Raw genomic sequence first — 20112 nt, forward strand, 5'->3', positions numbered from 1 at the left:
CATCCCCAGCAAGACATCTGCTGTGCCCTTGCTTCTGACCTCCTGTCGTGTTGCTCTTGTTTCAGTATTGCTGTTGAATTCTTTTCATTTATGTGCACATTATTTTGGTGGGGGGGGTGATTTTTTTAAGGAAAAAAAAAAACACCGATTAGTGGTTTTGTATATACCTCCAGTAAGGTGAAGAAAAATGTCAACATGTTGATGTGAAATTGTGCTAGTATGTATAGATTTAGGGAAAACTGACATCTTCGTAATACTGAGTCTTATTTCTAACTGTTTTGTTACCAGCATGATGTGATATTCTTGTCCATTTTCTAATGTGTGTAACTTGTATGTTTTTTATTAATAAGCTGCCTTGTTGACTGTTGACTTGGCATTCCTCAGTTTTACCCCTTCTGCTCTGGATATAGGGTAGGATCTCTGAGGGCTTATAGTCGGGGCTGGCGGGGAGCCCTGTTCGTGGGCTTCAGCACCCAGCCGTCCTCCTGCCCTGACCTTTGCCCTTCTTTCCCCATTTCTGCCAGTTCTCCTTGCTCCTCCTCTGCTATGTTCTAGCGATTTTATACTTTTCTAAAGAGAATTTTTGTTGTGGTTGTAAAAGATTACAGGCCGCTTGTGCATTGAGATGATGCTGTATTCTTAACATCTTGTGTTTTAGAAGTCTGCCTTTCTGGTCATGGGAAAAGCGAGTGACCTTTTTCCTTCCAATTTGTTTAGCTTTCATGAAATGTGGAAGCGAGGACACTGCTCCAGTTATTATCTTTGTTTCCAAAATGTTTGCCGTCGATGCCAAGGCTCTGCCCCAGAATAAGCCCAGGTAAGGAGAAGGGGGAGGTTGGGTCGGGCCAGGGAAACTGTGTGTGTTTGGTGGGGGCGTGGAGGCGGTGTGGGTGGGAGTGTGCAGACAGCGCTGTTCTCCCCACACCAGCATGAGTACCGGGCATCCCTCATGGTAGCGGATGTTGTGCACCGTGCTGTCTTCTGTGACCCCCCTGGAGGAGAGAGTCCAGGACGACTGCTTTGAATTGATGTAAATTGAAGAAGAATAGCGATAGGAGTCGCCACAGGTCATTTGTATTGAGAGCCCAGCACCTTCTTCAAGCCTGCCTTGCTGACCTCAGCGCAGTCGCATGACCGTGTGGGCGTGTCTGCCGATCCGTGTGGGTCGGGGTGGGACCTGCGCCTCTGGGAGATGGATTATTGCTCACGTGTCCCATGGCTTGGAGAATCTCTTGTACATCATCTGGGTTTTTCATGTGTGTTCCCCCTCCTTCCCGGCTCCGCTGCCTCCCCGTCTAGTTCAGATCCTGGTGGGTTCCTGTGAGAATTAGGGCAGCAGTGGCCTGGCTGGCTCCCCTGCCACAGTCTCTGGCCCTGCCAGTCCGGTGCCGTCCGTCCTGCAGTGGGGTCTTGGGGTCTGGACGAAAACTTGATGTGGCTGCCTGGAAGCTCCTTTTCTGTAGGACCCACATCTACTCTGGCTGTCTTTCGAAGAGGTTTTTTGAGTAACCCGAGAGAAATCCTGTAAATAGCACTTCTTAAGAATGTCCGGTACCTGGGGGCATCTTACGTCTCATTCTGCTCTCTCATGAAGGCTAATGGCGGTCGCACTGACCACTGCTGCGTCTGTGGAGCTCTTAGACTATTCGTGTGTCCCCATCCATGGGCCCTTGAGATCTAACAGCACCTGTCCAGTGGAAGGAGTCAGGGTTTCAGTTTTTCCTGTGACGAAAACAAGGAGCCAGAGAAAGAGTGAAGTTAGGGGCTCCAGGTAGCGGAGCTGGAAGGAGGCTCCGAGTGTTCGAGTCCGGGCCTTGTCAGTTCACTGCATGGAATCTGACCTTGCTCATCCAGTGTCTCTTGTCTTTCGTTTTTTTCTTTTCTTTTTCTTTTTTCTAACTTCTACATTTGAGTTTACTCTTTATTTAACCTTGAAAGCACCTATTTTTGAATATCGAAACAAAAGCAGTAGCCAATCGTGAGCTCTGGTTACAGCCCTTCACACAGCCACTGCATATAAAGGGCCACCAGTGGGCGTGAGTCCCCAGTCTGTGAGAGTTCTGACACTGAGCGCCACCCTGGATGACACGTGTCAGCCTCACCGGCGTGTCCATGGTAACGGTGGCAACAAGGCCACGGGGTCTGGCTGCCCCATTTCTTCAGTCTCCTCTACTTCCTTCCTCTCAGGTAGGATTACAAAGAGGGTTTCTCAGGAGAGAGAAAGCCATTCTCAGGGAAGTTTACCTTAACTCCAGTGACTAGGCGACCCTTTTCATGTGGTCTGTGATGAATGGGCGTGACTGTTCAGCACACGCGGGACATGTTTGGACTTGATGGTCCGGTGTGGGTGAGAGGTGATGGTGGTGGTTCGGTCGTCAAGAGCAGAGGCTGGCCTCGAAAGCTGCAGAGTGCATCAGCCAGCTGTATGTCCACACACGGAAAGGCCTCCTTGCTGAAAAAAATCAGCACGGTCCTTCTGATGATGTCAGAAACAATGATAATATCTCTGGCTCCAGACCTGGTTCTTGGTCTCCTTCACCTGGAGTGTTATCTTCTGAGCACCTTATGAACTTCTAGAATCTTCTTCTCTCAAGCTGTCTTCCTTCCATTGCAGCTTTTCCATCTGTCTTTAGCACTGGCACTCTGCACACAGACCGAATTTGCTGGGCCGTCCCAGGTTCCACCTTAGGAATTGTCCAGTAACCGCTGCCCTCAGGACAGCATGTCACCGCTCCTCCTCACCACCCTGGCCCTTGTGTTTCGGCAGAGCTAGTTTTCCTGTTGCACCATTATGTCACCCTTCTGAGGTTACTGAGAGCTGATGCACAACATTTTTGCCTCTCCTTTCTCTCTGCTGCTTCCTCGTCCTCCAAAAGGGCGTTGCAGGGCTGTCCCTGGGAGAGCTGGAACCGCGACCAGCCCCGCCTTCTCTGGTAGCCCCTTCTCCTTTGTCAGATGCTCCTTCTCTGTCCCTTTTCTTTGCATCACAGAGCACTTTGTAAGCGTGAGAAATCTGTTTAAACATCTTCATTTGGATTCATGTTAGTGTGGTGCTTCAGGGCCAATTTCTTATAAGCTTTTTTCACTTCTTACCTGGTGGAGTTGGGTTTGAACCCCAAAACAGTAAGTGGTTTCCTTCACCATTTGGTATAGCTGGTGAGCGGGCGCCAGCCAGTGTGGGGCAGCTGCTGCTCCTCTGCCTCTCTCCAAGTGTTCTGGAAAGTTCCACCCAGTGTGGCCTTTCACCCCCCACATCTAAGTCTAGGCAGGCAGCCATTCCACCTGCCGGCCCTTTTAGATTCTGGGCCTTTGCTTTTGTTCTTCTCAGCTGTAGTTTATCACAAGTTCTTACTAGTATGTACTTGGTCTAAATGCCTGTTAGGTAACATTTTATTGGGAGTTTTCAGGCAGTTCCTCTCTCCCTGAATCTTTGAGTCCATGTGTTTCTTTTGCTTCCTTCTTGAGAACCAGCTCCTTCTAGTAACAAGATGCTGTCTTCAAACAGAAGCCACTTTTCTGGGTCTGTCGCTTCTCACCATCTCCACTGCCTTTGGTAGTGGCTGCAGCCAGCCTTCCGGCCTGTTCCACGCCGACCAGAGCGTGGGCATTCTTCCTGGAACCCGGGGGACAGATGGATGTGTGTCCTCGCCTCTTTTCCTTCCCATCCACAGTCACCTCCCCAGCCTTCCAGTCAACATGCTCACCTCTGGTCTCCCTCATCTCTGGTGTTGGTAACTGCTGGCCCATCAGGAAGTGTCATCCATGCTTAGTTCCAGGTGAAGCCTGAAGAACTCATCACCCATAGCTGTGTCTTGGCTGGTAGACCTCTGTTTTCTTGCAAATCATTTCCTCTTTATTCTCAACAAACGGCAGATACGCAGTGGGTACCTCGTATAAGTCCTTGCTGATTTCTGTCTGGCCGTCTGCTCCCAGCCCACAGCAGTGCCGGGCATGGAGGCCGTGTTCCCTGGAAGGGCGCGTGAATGCTCAGACGGGCAGCGAGCCTCTATACAGTTGATGCTGACTTGATGAATATAAGTGCTAACTTATTCCCCACCATGTCACAGATTTAGGCAGAATGAGGATGTGATTTATGTGAATAAATATGTGTCTTTCTTAACCAAAGTTAAAATGGTTTACTTAATGTGATGATGACTTTAACATCTTTAATTCCTTCTAAGTGGGAGACATCCTGGGGATAATGAGCATAGGCTTTGGAGTCAGATGTGGATTTGAATTTTGGCTCCTCCATTTATTTTCCAGGTGACTTTGGGTCAGGTTAAATTTCCTAGGCCTCTGCTTTCTCATCTGTAAAATAGGGATGACAATATCTATTTCGTTTAATTGTTGTAATGAGTATGTACGGTAATTACATAAAGTGATTAAGAGGATGTGGAGATCCTAGTGATAAACCCATTGAAAGAGACTTTCTCTTCATATGCAAACAGGTGCCTCATGTTTTTTTCCTCCCTGTTCTAATGATAATATCACATCCGCATTTATATTTTAACTTGCACTTTTCAGATATTCTTGTAAGAGGTTTTAGCAAAAGTCTAGAAAGACAGGGTTGATTGAAGGGACAGCTGGAGTGCTGGGACTGTAGCAGAGTAGGCTGAGGGGAAGGGCCCAAGGAGAGGGGGAAGTGGATTTGTTGGCTGTAGCTCCGAGGTCAGAACTGCAGCCGTGGCGAGAAATTTCAAAGAAGCGGATTTCATCCCATACTCGAAAGGGCTTCTAATGCTTGGAGCTTCCAAGAGAGGGGAGGACCAGCGGTCTTGGTTGCCCCAAGACACCTGACGAAGTTTCTGACTGGAAGGGGACAGCTCCGAGAACTGAACTCATCCATTTTGAGGGGCAGGTGCCAAGGGAGGTGGAGCTTGTGTCTGGTCCTGGTGGGAGGCCTTGTCTAGCAGGTGGCAGTGTGAAGAGTACAGCAGTGAACAGTCAGTGGTGGGAACAGTCACCTTCCAGGCTTGCCCACATGAAGCAAGAAGGAAGAAGGGTTTAGGGCCCTTGGCATTGGAGCTCCAAGAGTATGTGGGCATCTTGAATGCTCGTGAATGGTGTACGTGCAGAAGGGATATCTGGATGGGTTCCAGTGCTAGGGGAGAGCGGGGAAAGCGGCATGGCGGGGTGGGGATGAGATTATCTGTCACGTGTCAAATGAGAGGTCAGGGAGAAAAGCAGAAGTCACAGTGCCAAAGGGGAGGGACAGCAGGAGGGAGGCACAGAGTGACAGGACCAGGCCCGGGAGCTCGGCTGCCAGAGCTGGATCCTAAAGTTAGGACCAGAGCATTAGCCAGAGTAGCCTACGCTCGGTCCCAGAGTGCAGGGCTAAGATGCGCCCTGCTGCCGACTTCAGGGCAGCCGTTGGTCCTGCTTTCTGCTGGGGTGCAGGATGCGAGTGGGTTTAGGAAGGCCCACACATGGGAGAGGAGCCAAGTCCTGGGAATTAGTGTACCTGACTGGTTTCTGCCTTCCAGACTTAAACTCCCAGACAGAGTGCCCATTTTTATTCAACTTCGCACTCCCCTTTTGTAAAGACTTTTGTTATTAAAGTGCTTTTTTGTGGACTTCTAGACTTGAGGATGACTCTTTAGGAAGTACAGCTGAATCCTCTCCCCCATCCCAACCAAGACTAACCCCCAGCAAACACACAGACACACCCACACACCACCTTTACTGTCGTGGTGCTGGGGTCTAACACAATGTGACCTTTCAGTCCCGCTGAGTCTCCAGCATTCTGCTTGACTTTGAACCCTTCCTCTTGGACCCCGGTTCTCCATGAAGATATATTTTTGTGCTTGTGGAGAAAACCTCCATTTCCTATTGAGGTCTTATGCTTGCTTCTCCACAGGGGTGCTCTGAGCCCTGGTATCCGCCACTCCTTTCCCTCCCTTTCCTGTTGGTCGCCTCATCCAGAAGGAATGTGGGCATTCCAGAACGGCTCCATGCTGTTGCGGATGGCTCTGGGGACATGGGCTCTCGCATCCCACTCTAGAAGCTCAGAATAACAGGAACAGAGCATTCTAGAGAAAGCCTGAGAGGCCCTCTCTTCTGTCACCACAGCTAGGGGGAGAGCTTACAGAAATCTTTTGCCTGGAAGGGACCTGGGACCTGTCATTGTCTTATCCAGCCACGTTAATAGTTGCTGTTTCCCTGCTCCAACAACTGAGAGATGCTTGATGTTGCCAGATGTTAACATATCTGTGATCTCCTGTAGACCTCTCACTCAGGAAGAAATTGCTCAGAGGCGAGAGCGTGCAAGACAGAGGCATGCGGAGAAGCTCGCAGTGACACAGGGGCAGGCGCCCGCGGAGCCCTCCCAAGACGGGAGTGCTCTTGAAACAAGTCCAAAGGGAGAAGAGCCAAAAGGTACAGCTTTCCTAAATAGGAAATAGTGCAAAATAGTTTTTTTAACTTCGGACACTCATCCTCCAGCTCTTGAGCTTGGCTTTAATTGTAGCTTTTGTCAGTATTCTATCGTTCTTGGTGTTTCTTCCCTGAAACTGGGCCAAGTGTATCATATCCACTGTTGCCTCTGTTTCTAGGCGGGTCCTGGATTAGAGAGAGCAGTGTTGACGCTCATTATCCTTTTGTTTCCGGCAGGTGATGAACATCAGGTGGAGAGTATGACCCTTAAACCTCTGCCCCAGGAAGGAAGCAACCAAGAGTCTTTTATTGCATTTGCTCGCGTGTTCAGTGGTGTGGCTCGAAGAGGAAAGAAAATTTTTGTCTTGGGGCCCAAATACAGTCCTGTTGAGTTTTTGCGGCGGGTAAGAATTGGAAGTAAAGCATTAATATATTGTTCCGAGGTTCTTATATCTTTTCAAATTGGTTGAGATTACCTTATTTTGTCTCTAGATAGGCACATTCAGATGAATCCGTAGATCTCCTCTTAACGTTGCTTTGGTGACATTTGGTAAATCTGTCTCACTTAGTAGCATTTGGAAAACTAAACCAGTATATGAACTCAGTTTTTCAGGCCTTATTTAATTAATTATAAGGCTTTTCAAGGCCAGAGAAAAGAACTGGTAGGCACAACTGTCATGCTAGAGCCAGGGCAATGGCAGATCTTCAGGAAATATGGAGATCCAAAAACTGGGTGACACAGGCCAAAGGCCTGGGCAGAGAGCAGGTGACAGGCCATAGTTACATGGCAGGGGGAGCCCAGAAATTGATCAGGAAGGTCTCAAACAGGTGAACAGCCAGCATCTAAATGTACCTGAGCCGAAGGGCAAAAAAGAAACCACAGGCTCAAGCTGCCTCAGCACGTTGGGACACAAGCAGGGTGTATACGTAGTAGTTAAGTTACAAAGGTCATAGGGTGATAGGGCGCCAGAATCCAGGGAGCGAGTCAGGATCAGCAAGAGTGGTGAGTAAGAACTTGGAAGACGTGCTGCGTCCTGAGTAGGAGGCCACATGCTCCTCTCCTTCAGGGAATCCAGAGAAGCTACTGGACTTGGCAGCAAGGGACGGGGCAGGGGGTGGCAGTTGGAGAGGGTCTGCCATCAACTTGCCTTGAACGCTTATTCCCCCGGTTTTAGCATTCGAGTTCCTGGAGCTGGGTGGTGGGCAAGCCGCCCGGGGTGGGCTGTGGCGTGTTGTGTTTCGAGCCAGGAGCACAGCAGTTGTGTGCAGGGCTGTATTTTATGGGGGGCTGAAAGTGCTGTGGTGGCATATTAAACACCCAGTTATGAGCACCTCAACATCTCGGTTTAGACATAGCTGATGGTTTGTTATTTATCAGTAAGGGTCAAGTAGTGGCTAATTTTTTTCCTTTTTTGTTCTCTCAACTGTCAGGATGACTAAGAAATTGTTACTTAATGTAGCACTGATTTATTGGGCATTACAAATTCCATGAGCATTCCAATGTATCTTCTTCACGTAGTTATCTTTGCTCTCATGGGGCTAGAGGTTGAAATCACTTCTCATGTGTCAAGTGACTCAAGGATCAAGGAGGAAATGAATTGACAGCGCAGATGACTCCATACTCCAGTAGTCGGGGCCCCATAAAATGTAATTCCAACCTGCTTTAAAAACAAGGGGAAATACATTACACATACCCCAGACAGAAACCTTACCTGGACTTGCGTGTTCATCCGTTATGTTACTTTTCTGTTACTGCATGTTATGGACTACCAGAAATTTAGCCAGTGAAAACCATACACATTCTCTCATCTTGCGGTTTCTGTGGATTGGGGGTGCGAGCATGGCTTAGCGGTCCCGCCTGGCGTCTCACAAAGCTGCAGCCAGAGTGTTGACCAGGTTGTGTGCTCTTCTGGAGGCTCATTCGGGAAAGGCTCTGTCTCCAGGTTTATGTAGGTTGTTGGCAGGATTCATATCCTAGTACCTGTAGGGCTGAGGGCTCCACATTCTTTCTGGCTGTTGGCTGCCCTTAGCTCCTAGAAGTTTCCTGTCCTGTGGACTTCTCAGCTTGGCTGCACTCCTTCAAGCCAGCAAGGAGAGTCCAGGCTGAATGTATTTGCAAGACAGTCTTGTGTGATGTTGCATAATCATGAGAGTGACATCCCACCGCCTTTGCCATATGCCATTGATGAGAAGCAAGCCGCGGGTCCCTCTCACGCCCAGGGGGAGGGGATTGCGTGAAGGCATGAACAGGAAGCAGGAGTCCTGGGGGAACTACCTTTAGTCTGTCTGCTAATTCTTCTGCTTTTCTTTGTAGTTTTATGACTTACATATGCACTGTGAAAGGATATATTATTTTTGAACTTTTATTAATGGACTCTTACTGTAGTTACTCTTCTACAACTCAGTTTTTACCTAACATTGTGAGATTAACCTGCATTGATGTCTATTCCTGTTCTTTTTATTGTTTGTTGCTGCGTAGTATTCCAATATAGAAACAAACATTTTATTTTTCCATTTTCCTGTTATTATGTAGTTGGGCTGCTTTCATTTTCTGCTAGTCTAAAAAATGCTGCCTTGAATTTTTTTGTACATATTTCCTTGTGCACATTTGCAAGAAATTCTCAGTAATACACCCTTAGTGGAATTGTCTGGGTAATAGAGTGTGTATCTTCGGCTGAACTGTTTAACTCCAGAAAGTAGTTCTGATTTACACCCCCAGCAGGAGTGCCTAATAGTTCCAGTGTTCCACAGCCTCACCAGAATTTGTTATTGTCAGGATTTTAATTTTTGTCAATCAGATGCACATAATAGGATCTTTTCAGGATGTTTTAATTTACATTTTCTTTATTACTCTTTTAATATGCTTATTGGTCATTCATGTCTTTTCCTGTGACAGTATCTTTGGGTCATTTGCCTATTTTTCACTTGGGCTATATACACATATTTTTTAATACTGGTTTTTTGATGTTCTTTATATAAGCTGGATACTAATTCCTTGTCATTTTTAAGTTTTGCGGATTGTTCAGTTTGGGACCTGTCACATTTTCTATTTATATCTTTTAATGTACAGAAGTTCTCAGTTTTAATGTAGTTGAATTTATCAGTCTTTTCCATTATGGGTTTTGCCTTTTGTATGTTATTTAAGAAAATTAAAATTATGACTGTTTCAAAGGCAAAATTTTCGCCTGTTTCCTTCTACAGTTGAAAGTTTTGCCTTTCATGTTTAAATGTTTAATTCAATGTTGATATATGATACGAAGAAGGCATCCAATCTTATTTTTGTCCCCATACAAACACCAGTTGTTCCAACACCATTCAGTGAATGCTCCCATCTCTGCCAGCTCTGTCATAAATCAAATTTCTTTTGTGAATTGGTCTGTTTTTGGACTGTTAGACTTCATTTTTTCTGTTTGTCTGTCACTGTCTCTATTCAGTTCTGACTTCTAAATGTTTTGATATCTAAAGGCCATGTCCTCTACCTTTTTTTTTTCTTTTTGTTTGTTTTTGGTGAGTGCCTTGCTTATTCCTCTTTACTTTTCCGTGTAAGTTTTTAGGCAGCTTGTCAGGTTCCATGAAAAGCTCCACTGAGACTCTGATTGCTGTAAGTCATACATGTATTTGGCAGGAATCCACATTTGCAGTATAGAATCTATGAATCAATTAGGCGTATCTTTCTATTCATTTCGGTTATTTTCAGTGTTTTTCATTATAAATTTTATAATTTTCTCCATTTTAATCGCTTTTGTTACTTATTTCTAGCTGTCTTATATTTTGTTGCTACTCTAAAAGTTACTGTTTAAAGAAGTATCTTTTCTCTTGCTGATGTAGATAGTTAACTTTTGTATACGGTCCTTGTGTCTAGCCCCCTTGCCAAACTGTCTTGCTAATTATGATTTACATGTGGTTGTTTTAAGTGGGTGACCGTATTATCTGCGGATAGTTCTGTCTCTCCCTGTCTCATCCTTCTGTTTTGCACGTCTTCGCAGTGTGTCTTTAGAGCTGGCCTGCAGAGTCGGCACTGAATCAGAGCGTGTACGTTTACTCATGGCGCTTGCCAGGAAGGCCAACATCCTCAGGGGTTTCCAAGTCTACCCTAACCCGATAGCTTCTGCCTCCTCTGGACTTTTCGGAATTTACCTGCCCCTGCTGCTTTTTGGTCACTCACTCTGTGATGCTGGTTATGTTTATACGTGCTGTAACTTGACGCTTTCTCTACTTCACAGATGGCAGTACCGTAGTGCCGTGGGCCCAGGGGCACCAAAGATAAGTTGGTTGGTGGAAAGGCTTTCAGGGTACTTGCATGCATATGGAGGTTGCCGAGCAATTCAAGGCAATATCTTGAATGCTTTTCAAGATACTGAATAATTTTTGACAAAATATACATATTTGAGACGGTATCTCCATAAGAAGGAATATGACAGGAGGTGAGCTCATAAATCTGTTCTCCTGGCAGCAAATTTTTGCTGTGTTTGTGCTCGGTCTCCTCATCAGTGTCCCTGGTATCTCACAGTGTGCTCCCTTCCAGATTACCAACATAAGCGTATCATGGCTGTTGTTTGGCCATTTTCATGGCATCTTTGTCACCTCTGACGACTCTTTCAAAGTTACTCATTTTCATGGGTAAGTCAGCACTGGCAGCTGCTCTTGCTGAACGCCCAAAGGCATTGTAATAAGATTCAATCAGTTGTAAGTGAGGATAGTAATAACGAGTGTTGAAGTCACAGCACAGTGGCCACCGCACTGCTGTATGACATGTTTCACGTGAATACCGGCAAGGGGCTGCGGGGATGCGTGTTCATTGGCTAGTATGGTGGTACGGTCGCAGCAGGATTCATATACCTGAGCCATAAAGCTGAGGACTAGGTCTAATTTTTGACAGTTCCTAACTCCTTCATATTTCATATCCTACCGTTTCAGATGTCCATATTTCAGGTTTACGTGAAGTGTGATTGCACCATCTCACCTCGTAATAGAAATGACATTCTGTATTCTAAGTAATGTCTGTGTTTAATGCCTCTTGACTTCTCTTCAACCATTTTTCTTTGCCCAGGTGCCATTAGGCTTCTCCACTCCACCTGAAGACCTTCCCACAGTCCCCCACATGGCGTGCTGCACCCTGGAAAACCTGTATCTTCTGATGGGCAGGGAACTGGAAGACCTAGAAGAGGTACCGCCAGGAAACGTGCTCGGTGAGCCGGTGCTGGGCCCTCTGTCTGCGCTCCGTCCTGTGTGTCGCACAGACTTAGTGAGCCCTTGGGAGGCAATGACTTTGACCTCTGTGGAGTTGTTTTCCCTTTTTTTTTTTTTTTTTTTTTTTTTTTTTTCTGGTGTCCTTAGACTTTAACTTACTGCGTTTGAGCAATTAGCATGGGGATCGGTAACTTGCTGTTAATGACGGTAGTTCTGTTTTAAAAAGCACCCCGTAAATAATTTGTGAATGCTGTTTAAAGTTGGGGTTCCATTTGGTTGGGAGCAAGAAGGGGAATTCCTGCTCACATAAAAATCTGGATGAGTGAGACACTTCGCGTTCTAAATTATTGGAAACTGTTCTGATGTAAAGGTCGATTTATAAAACTCATTTCTTCCAGTATTTTTAACCCATTGTAAGTTGCTTTACTAAGTAATCAGTTTACATCCATACATACTATTTGTCAACCCCATAATGTTTATTGGCTTCTGCTTCTGTGTGCAGAATTCACTTTTTGAGGACCTTAGAGTCTCAGATTGAGGAATTTCCTTTGGAGCGTCCCAGGATCTTGCATGTGCTGTGGGAGGCTGTATCCCCTGTACCAGTGGTTTCTCAACCCTTAGGGTGCCTGTTGGCTCTAAAGCTATTTCTTGGGTGATTGCTTGGCCTGGGAATTCTCCTTATGTTTCCAAGAAATGGTCTACAGTACTGGTCTAGAACAGCTCATGATTTGTTTGGATTTTGTGAACTTGAGTCCAAGAAATTTGCCTAAGCATTTTGCCACTCCCTCACAGAGATCCATTCTTTTCTTTATTTTATAATTCTTTTTCTTTTCTTTCCTTTTCTTTCATTCTTTTGTGTTTTTTTGTTTGTTTGGTTTTTTTTGTGGAGGGGTATAGAAGTAGGAGAATTTCTAGCTTTTCATCAGTGTTACCCATTCTCTCCCATCCCTTTGGAAAATGTCATTGAATCTTGACAGTTGATAGAACTCTGAGCTACTGTAGCCAACAAAATACTTTATCAGGAAGGGCATGGGAAGAAAGTGGAAACCACTCTGGTTTCGGTCGTAAGATTACTGTTTTGCTCAAACTCAGTCCTTTTGTTTCTGAAATGGAAGGTAAGGCAGAAGCTCTCTAATGCGACACTCAAGTGAAAGAGAAGGTGTTTGTAGAGTGAATGGTTTTTGTCCTGTTTCCTCCAACGAAGGCCACTGTTGGCAGTCTTTCCCCGGTAGAGGCTGGGGACTTGACAAGCAGTGGTTTCTGGATCTCCCGGTGCTGTCCAGGGCTGAGGTTGTGTGGTTTATAAGGAGGAAAACCATGGGTCTGTCCTCTGCCGCCCAGGGCAGACCTCAACCCGCCATCTGCTGCAGAAGACCTGCTAAGCCGAAACTGTCTTCCTCTTGGAGAAAAGAGGTGTGCCTCATTCACATTTACTGCTTTTTCAAAATAATGGTGGGGTGCTTGGTAGGACGGGGTAATGGTGCAGGTGATGGAGCATTTGTTCACCAAATTTAGCTGTGTAGAAATAACAGACCAGAACCGATGTACACGGTCCAGTCGCTGTTGTGTACAACAGCACTGAAGCCCAGTGCCTTAAAACAAAGGCGGCTTGGAGTTTTTCACAAATCTGTAGTTTGGGCACGGTCTGGTGGGACACCTGGTCTCCGTGCCCCGTGGTGTCAGCTGGGGAGCTCTGGGCCTGGGCGCCCGAGTGAGAGGGGGCTCCTTTCACTCATTCCTCGGGGAAGCTGGTGCTGGCTAGCTGGGGCCTTGGCTGGGGCCTGAGCACGTGGCCTCCGCACAGAGTGATGCTGGGTTCTGCAGGCGAGCGTCCAGGAGGAAGAGCCCAGAGAAGCTGTGTCAGCTTTACGAGCTAGCCTCCCCCGGCTTCGACTTCACTCCATAGGGGAAGTGAGTCACCACGACCGGTCCGTATTCGGAGAGAGGAGGCGGACTCCACCTTTTGATGGCAGACATGTGAAAGAGTTTATGAACACATTTTAAAATGACCACACCATGAACCATAGATAATTTCTTGTTTTCTTTTCTATTTTACCAGGCCCGTGACAGGACGCATATTACAAATTAAGACATAGCAAAGTTTATAGCTATCAGGGCAGGCCTATAAATCCCGTCTATTTTGCTCTTGTTAACTTAGAGAAAAGGTTGTAATTCCTGTTTAATAAGAACATAATAGAGAATGATATGACTGATGCCCATATGCTTTTCATCAGAGATGATGCTGAGTCGGATTGATCAAATGCAGATGAAAATTTCTGTTGGAGAAGGAAATGAAAACTTCTATGGCATTTTTTTAACAAGTCAGTGCATATAGGCACTAGTCCAAAGGAAAGTTCCTTTATTGGCACTTGGAAGATGCAGATTTCACATTTGAACTCCGTTATAACTCACTTGAAGAACTTACATTGACTGATAAGTGTGGAATAGAGTTTGTGGTCTGGAAATAGTTGATTTAAAGTTTAAAATCATTTAATGCCAACCTGATGTTTAAAAAGCTCGGATAGATGGGACCAGAGAGACCTCCCCGTGTTTAACACACAATAGCCCTTTGTTCAGCCCCTACCAAGAACGTCTCTAAAAATAAATGTTTGCTACAGGCTCCTATTAAAATGTGAGGGGAAATTGAATTAGGATTCCAAATCTTTAGCTTTTTCTTGCACACTTTCAGAACCCTTCCATATGGTTCAGTCTTTAACATTTCAAGGGCATATTCTAAGAGGAAACGTGATATTCCTCTTTTCATAACGGGAGGAAAATAACATTAATTAGCTTTTTTTTGAGCTGGTTTTAGTTCTGCCTCGGTGGGTTGCTGGTGATGGGAAGTCAGTGGAGATCGAATGAAGGGTGCGTGCGTGTCCGTCCACCTATCTGTCTGTCCTTAGTGGTGTGGGATACTTGAGAAGTCAGAGCCTTTGGCATTACACGCAGATTTGATTTCATTGTTGCCAAGGAAATCGCAACAGTTTGTGACTCTCAAGTCTTTGTGGTACTTTTTGTAATACATTGAATTCACTTACTAGTGAATTTCTTTTAAATATACCTTACTATGAATATTTTCACTTGGAATCTATTTTAATCAGTAAATAACTAGTAGCCTTACTAGTCACTTCCTAGGATTAATTTTCAGCTGGTTTTAATAATTTTTCTTTTACAGATGATAGTGATTTTATTGTGTCCTTATAATGTGTCTTGTTTCTTATTTTTAAATCGCCTACAGAAATATGATAGGTGCTCATTACAGTTGTTCTGTTCTGTCTGGTTCCTTCCTAACTTTAATGAAAACACTCGTTTTAGCTTCGGGTTTGCTAATGCTGGTTGGTTCATATCTCCGGTGTGTCATGCTAGCAAAGTATGCTGCTGCTGCTTTCTTTTTTCCTTTAAACCAGGAATAGATACTGAATTTTATTGATGTGTTCCCAGCATCTGAAGACAAAGTTATAGAGCTTTTCTGCTTGCTGTAATTGATGTCATGGATTATATTTAATTATTTCCTGATTATTCAGTTGTCCTTCCATTCCTAGAAGGAAAAAAAAAAAAAAAGGACTTAATCATGGCACATTGTTGTGATACACCATTCGGTTCTGTTTACTAGCATTTTGTCCAGATTTTTCTTGGATGCTGCTTAAGCTTGGCCTTTATTTTCTTGGTATTTCCAAAATGGGAGGCATCCTCTCGTCCACCCTCTAGAACTGCGCTGTGTGATAACAGCCACTGGCCATCTGTGCTTATTTACATAGGCTGGGACCAAACAGCATTAAAAGTCGACTCCGTCAGATGCGCTAGTCACATTTCAAGTGCTCGGTAACCACGTGTCCCTAGTGGCTGCCATGTTGGACAGTGCTGTTCTAGGGAAATTTCTATCGACTGTGATAATTACCTTCTCTTTGAAAGTTGGAAGCGGTTCACTTGTAAAGTCATCTGGGCTACATACGGAAAATGCTTGATTCTTTCGATCAGGCTTTTTGTCTTTCTCATTACCGATTCTCAGTTTGTGTTTTCTTGCTTTGTTTCTTTATATTTGTCTATTTTATTTTGATGTTATAGCTCTTCTATATAAATGCTAAGTGTTATGTTTTAGGTCCTCTTTAAAAGAATTTTCAGCATCGCGTGGGCCGTAATATAGGTGCTTTTGAGAAATGCAGGTAGGCTGAGTAAGAGTTACCTCTTACTGCAGGGGTGACCACTAGTCTCTTTATACATATGAACGTATTCTTTCTTAAAATTCTGGTGAAAAATATAGTGTAAAATCTACCATCTTAACCATGTTTAAGTATATAGCTGAATAGTATATATTTAATACAAAAATAATCATGTTTTCTGTGTTTTATAACCTGTAAGTATTTCTCCTAGAGATGATCTCTTCTCTCATGTTTAGAGCTTTTTGTTTCAGTACATTTGCTGTAACTCCCAGGACAGTGTTCAGGGGTGGTGTAGTAGTGGGGTTTCATTCCTGAATTTGTAGGAATTCTTGTAGACATTATATTGGGTTATATAGGAGATTTGATCTGCATGGACTTTATAATGATATAGTGACTACAACGACTGTTTATTTACTAGATTAATTTTTTAAATGTAGGTAGATGTTGACTTTTATCGAATGGTCTTTTCCATACCTTTCAGGCAATAGATGTTTTTTTCTTTTTTGAGCCATTTACGCCATGAATCTCAGTAACACATTTCTTAATATCAATGAGTTACGTATTCCTGGAATAAGCTACTGTTGAAAGTATTTCAGTATGTTAATAGAGCAATGAATTCAATTTGTTGGTGGTTTTTTATGTAAAATGTTTATACATTTGGCTGATCTGCATTTTTATATATATATTTATTTTATATTCATGGAGTATAGTTAACAGCATTGTGCTGGCTACGTGAAATGAATAACAAATTAGGGACAGTTTTCATAGTTTTTTATTTTATGGGACAATTTAAATGGCACAAGGATTTTCTGGTCCGTAAGCAGTTTTTTTTTTTTTTTTTTTTAAGATTTTATTTATTTATTCGACAGAGGTAGAGACAGCCAGCGAGAGAGGGAACACAAGCAGGGGGAGTGGGAGAGGAAGAAGCAGGCTCCCAGCGGAGGAGCCTGATGTGGGGCTCAATCCCATAACACCGGGATCACGCCCTGAGCCGAAGGCAGACGCTTAACCGCTGTGCCACCCAGGCGCCCCGTAAGCAGTTTTATATTAACACCCATGAAACCAACTCTACCTCGTTCGTTGTCAGGGTTGTGATTTGATCATTTTATCAATTTTTATTCTCCCTTTTAGGTTGTTTGTTTGTTTGTTTTTACAGTTCCTTATGTTGATTTTGGTACTTCATGCTCTCAAAGGGAATCATGTATTTCAGATTGGTTATTTAGTTCATTTGCATGGATACTAGTATCGATATTGATTATAATAATGACATGAAAAATTAGCATCTGTTAGTGCTTACGTGTGCCAGGAACTGCTGTGTATTCAGGGGTGATTATCTGATTTCCTCCCTGCCAAGTGAGATCGATGCAGTTTACAAATGGGAAAACTGAGGCTTGTGAAGGTTGTAATCATCTATAGAGCAAGCTAGGGGGTTTGTCTCCCTCTGTATCCGTGCTATTTCACCTTCTTTGTTTCTGTGTTAATTGGGTTTTTTCCTACCTTTTCTCTTGATCAGTCTTATTTGGTTGTTTGTTACATTGTATTTTTCTATCCTTAATTGATTCCTCATCTATTACACGTTCTTAATACATTAATTTAGCACCCTTTTGAGGCCTCACCTCCTATATATCATGTATTGTTTTATTTCATTTATTTTTTAGAAGAATTGGTTCACTTTTTTTCTCTTCTTCAAATGAATGTGTTTATGGCCTGAAACTTCGTATAACCTTGTCCGGATTTCTTTAGAGTTGTATACATTGTTTTCTTTGTCATTGCCTTTTTTCTGTGTACCTCCCTGCCAACCAGTGGACTGCAGCCGCACGTTACAAATGCAGCAAGCAGCAAGCCGTGGGTCCCTTGTCTGTGGCCTCCCATGGAGTTGTTAGCATATGGTTTGGCAAAATGCTTATCGTACCAGTTAAGGTGTGTCTGTTCATCCTTTTTTCACTGACTAAAGTAACTGGTTGTAACTATAACTTTTGAAGATTATTATAGGTTTATAACCTAAGAATTGTCTGTTAATAAGCTCATTGCCTCTCTAGGCATTATTTGAGAACAAAGGATTATTTGATGGGGATTTTCTTCCCCACCATCTCCAAATAGGACATTTCCTTTTTTTACTGTTAAACGGCACTGACAAGATAGCAGATTTGACCTCTCTTCTTGGTATTTTTAATGCAGGACAGAATGGGGAAATCACTTGACTTTTGTAAATGGTTTAATGAAGATTGGGAAGATGTCCTTGATGATTGATATAATAGTCTTCTTGTTGACAAGGTGAAATTTGTTTTTTTTTCTAGTAGACAATCAACTGATTGTCAAAAAGCCCGAAAAATATGCTCTCTTATGCCCCAAAATTGAATATGTGACTCCAAGATGCAACAGCTCGCCTTGGAAGTATATATATCAGAGAAGCTTTTAGCTCTTCTCTGAGCAAGGAGACAGGTACAGGAATGTTCGTAGTAGCACTGTTTATGATAGCAGAAAAAAAGGTCACTGCCTAGATATCCACGGACAGCAGAATGGATGAGTAAATTATGGTGCAGTCATACTCAGGAAGAATATTTTACCGGAGTAAAAGTGAATGACTCCACGACACCAAACGTACTGGCTGGGGTCGGGCTCATAAATACGATGGATTGAAACAACAAGCAAGTTGCCAAGCATTTATATAGAGGTTAAAAACACATAAATACCACGTGTTGTTGAGGGACAGCTACATATGTAATAAATAATGCAGGGAAAGGTCAACCTCAAGTTCAAGGTGGTAGCTCCCTGGAGAGAGGCATTGGTTGAGGAGGGAGGAGTACACTAATATGGGGAATGTTTTCTTTCTTCAGATGACTAGTGGGCCTATGTTGTCTGTTCTGTTTTTCTCTTTAAGTTTTTTATATCTTGAATGTCATATATTTTTTAAATTAGGGAAGACAGTGTCAATATCGTCACTTGACGTCATTGGTGCTGCCTTACAGAACTTGTCCCCAAGAATTGAGTTGAGAAATGGGAAGTGTATGTGGGGATGGGATACTCTGGGATACATTCCCGCTGAGCAGTTTTTAGCTTTGTAGCCTTACGTGGGGTGCTTAACCTTTCTGATCCGTAGTTCCATCTTGCAGATGAGGATAACAGAAGGCAGTGGAATAGGGGCCTTTATTTTGTTTCTAAAAATATCAAAGGGCAAAATGTTAATTAAGTAACGAGGTTATTACCATTGATTTCCATGGGAAATAGCATTAATTGACTTGCGAAAGTCACACATATAAAAGAAAATAAATCCTGAGTGAAGCATTTAATTATGAAGATTAAAGAACACTTTTCTAATTTAACACGTCATTTATTTAAATGCAGTTCTTTTTATCTAATGAAAAAAATCCAAGTAGGCCATCATAAGCATTTTGGTGCTTCCCTTGTTAGAGTGAAGCCCATCCGAAAAACATCTTCCAGCAGGACAGGTAGGAAAGAAATCAGATGCTCTGGCCGTGACTGAAACTACTTCTTGACTTTGTCTCATTTCTAGTTATTCAGTTACAAAGAATCAACATTTCTGTTGGCTTCTCCAGGAGAAAGCTCCAGGTAGCAGAGATGATAGAGAATTGGTTTCCCAGGAAAGCAAGGCAGAAGGGGTGAATCCTTGAAGCTCCTGGTCAGTGTTGATGTTGGAGCTCCACTCCAAACTCTGGATCAGAGCCTGACCCCACATGTAAGCATGTGCGAGAAGGAGCAGCGGCCGACTGGGAGGCCATGCTTGCAAGTTGAGAGAGGTCGAGAATTTTCTACCGAGAAGCATGTGTGCAAACTCGAACACAGAGCACAGAAGGAACAGATGCTTCCCTGAGAAGCCAGGCCACGTGTTGTCCATGAGCTGTGTGCAGTAGATTCAGAGTTAAAGTTTGAATTCTTGCTTTCTTTTTTTTTTTTCAAGAAGTTATTAACTGTAGAAATTAATATCTATTCTTCTGAAATAATATTCTGACAAAGATAGTGATTCATAAATACCAAGCATTCTGCAGGATTGCAGTGTAATATGTTTCCTTAAAATAAAAGGAAATATATTAATTTTTTAAGCTGTCATCTGCCAGGGAAATCCTTAGACCTCTGTAATTGTATTAAGAGCCGCAGGAGCGGAAAGCACCTAGGTTCTGTCCTGGAATAAAGTAGGCTGTGGCCTTTTTCCAGTTTTGTAGATGAGAGAGGAGAGTCACTTTACCTTTTGCTAGAGAGGAAAGTTTCTGTCCGTTTGTAGCTGGGCGCTTAGCTTCTGCCATCCCAGCTCTTGACACCAGCTGGTTTGGGGGAAGAATCCCCTAAGGGGAAGACATTTCTTTAGAACAGTAGACACATTTTCTTTTCATTATAAATATTCTGGAATGTCATGGCTGAGAGCAGAATCTCT

The 20112-nt window shown here is 43.7% G+C and overlaps 1 protein-coding gene and 1 pseudogene across 1 annotated transcript in view; one reads left to right on the forward strand and one right to left on the reverse strand.

The window, feature by feature from the left end:
• EFL1 (elongation factor like GTPase 1) overlaps positions 1–20112 on the forward strand; it is a 120664-nt gene that overhangs the window by 36260 nt on the left and 64292 nt on the right. Inside the window, exons 12-15 of the mRNA XM_040642875.1 lie at positions 718–817; positions 6224–6375; positions 6610–6776; positions 11423–11561. Coding sequence (XP_040498809.1) covers positions 718–817; positions 6224–6375; positions 6610–6776; positions 11423–11561 — 558 coding nt within the window. The remainder of the gene's footprint in view (positions 1–717; positions 818–6223; positions 6376–6609; positions 6777–11422; positions 11562–20112) is intronic.
• Positions 2099–3144, reverse strand: LOC121105493 (annotated as a pseudogene).

Source organism: Ursus maritimus, unplaced genomic scaffold (genome assembly GCF_017311325.1).
Source record: "Ursus maritimus isolate PB19 unplaced genomic scaffold, ASM1731132v1 scaffold_27, whole genome shotgun sequence".
Taxonomy (NCBI): domain Eukaryota; kingdom Metazoa; phylum Chordata; class Mammalia; order Carnivora; family Ursidae; genus Ursus; species Ursus maritimus.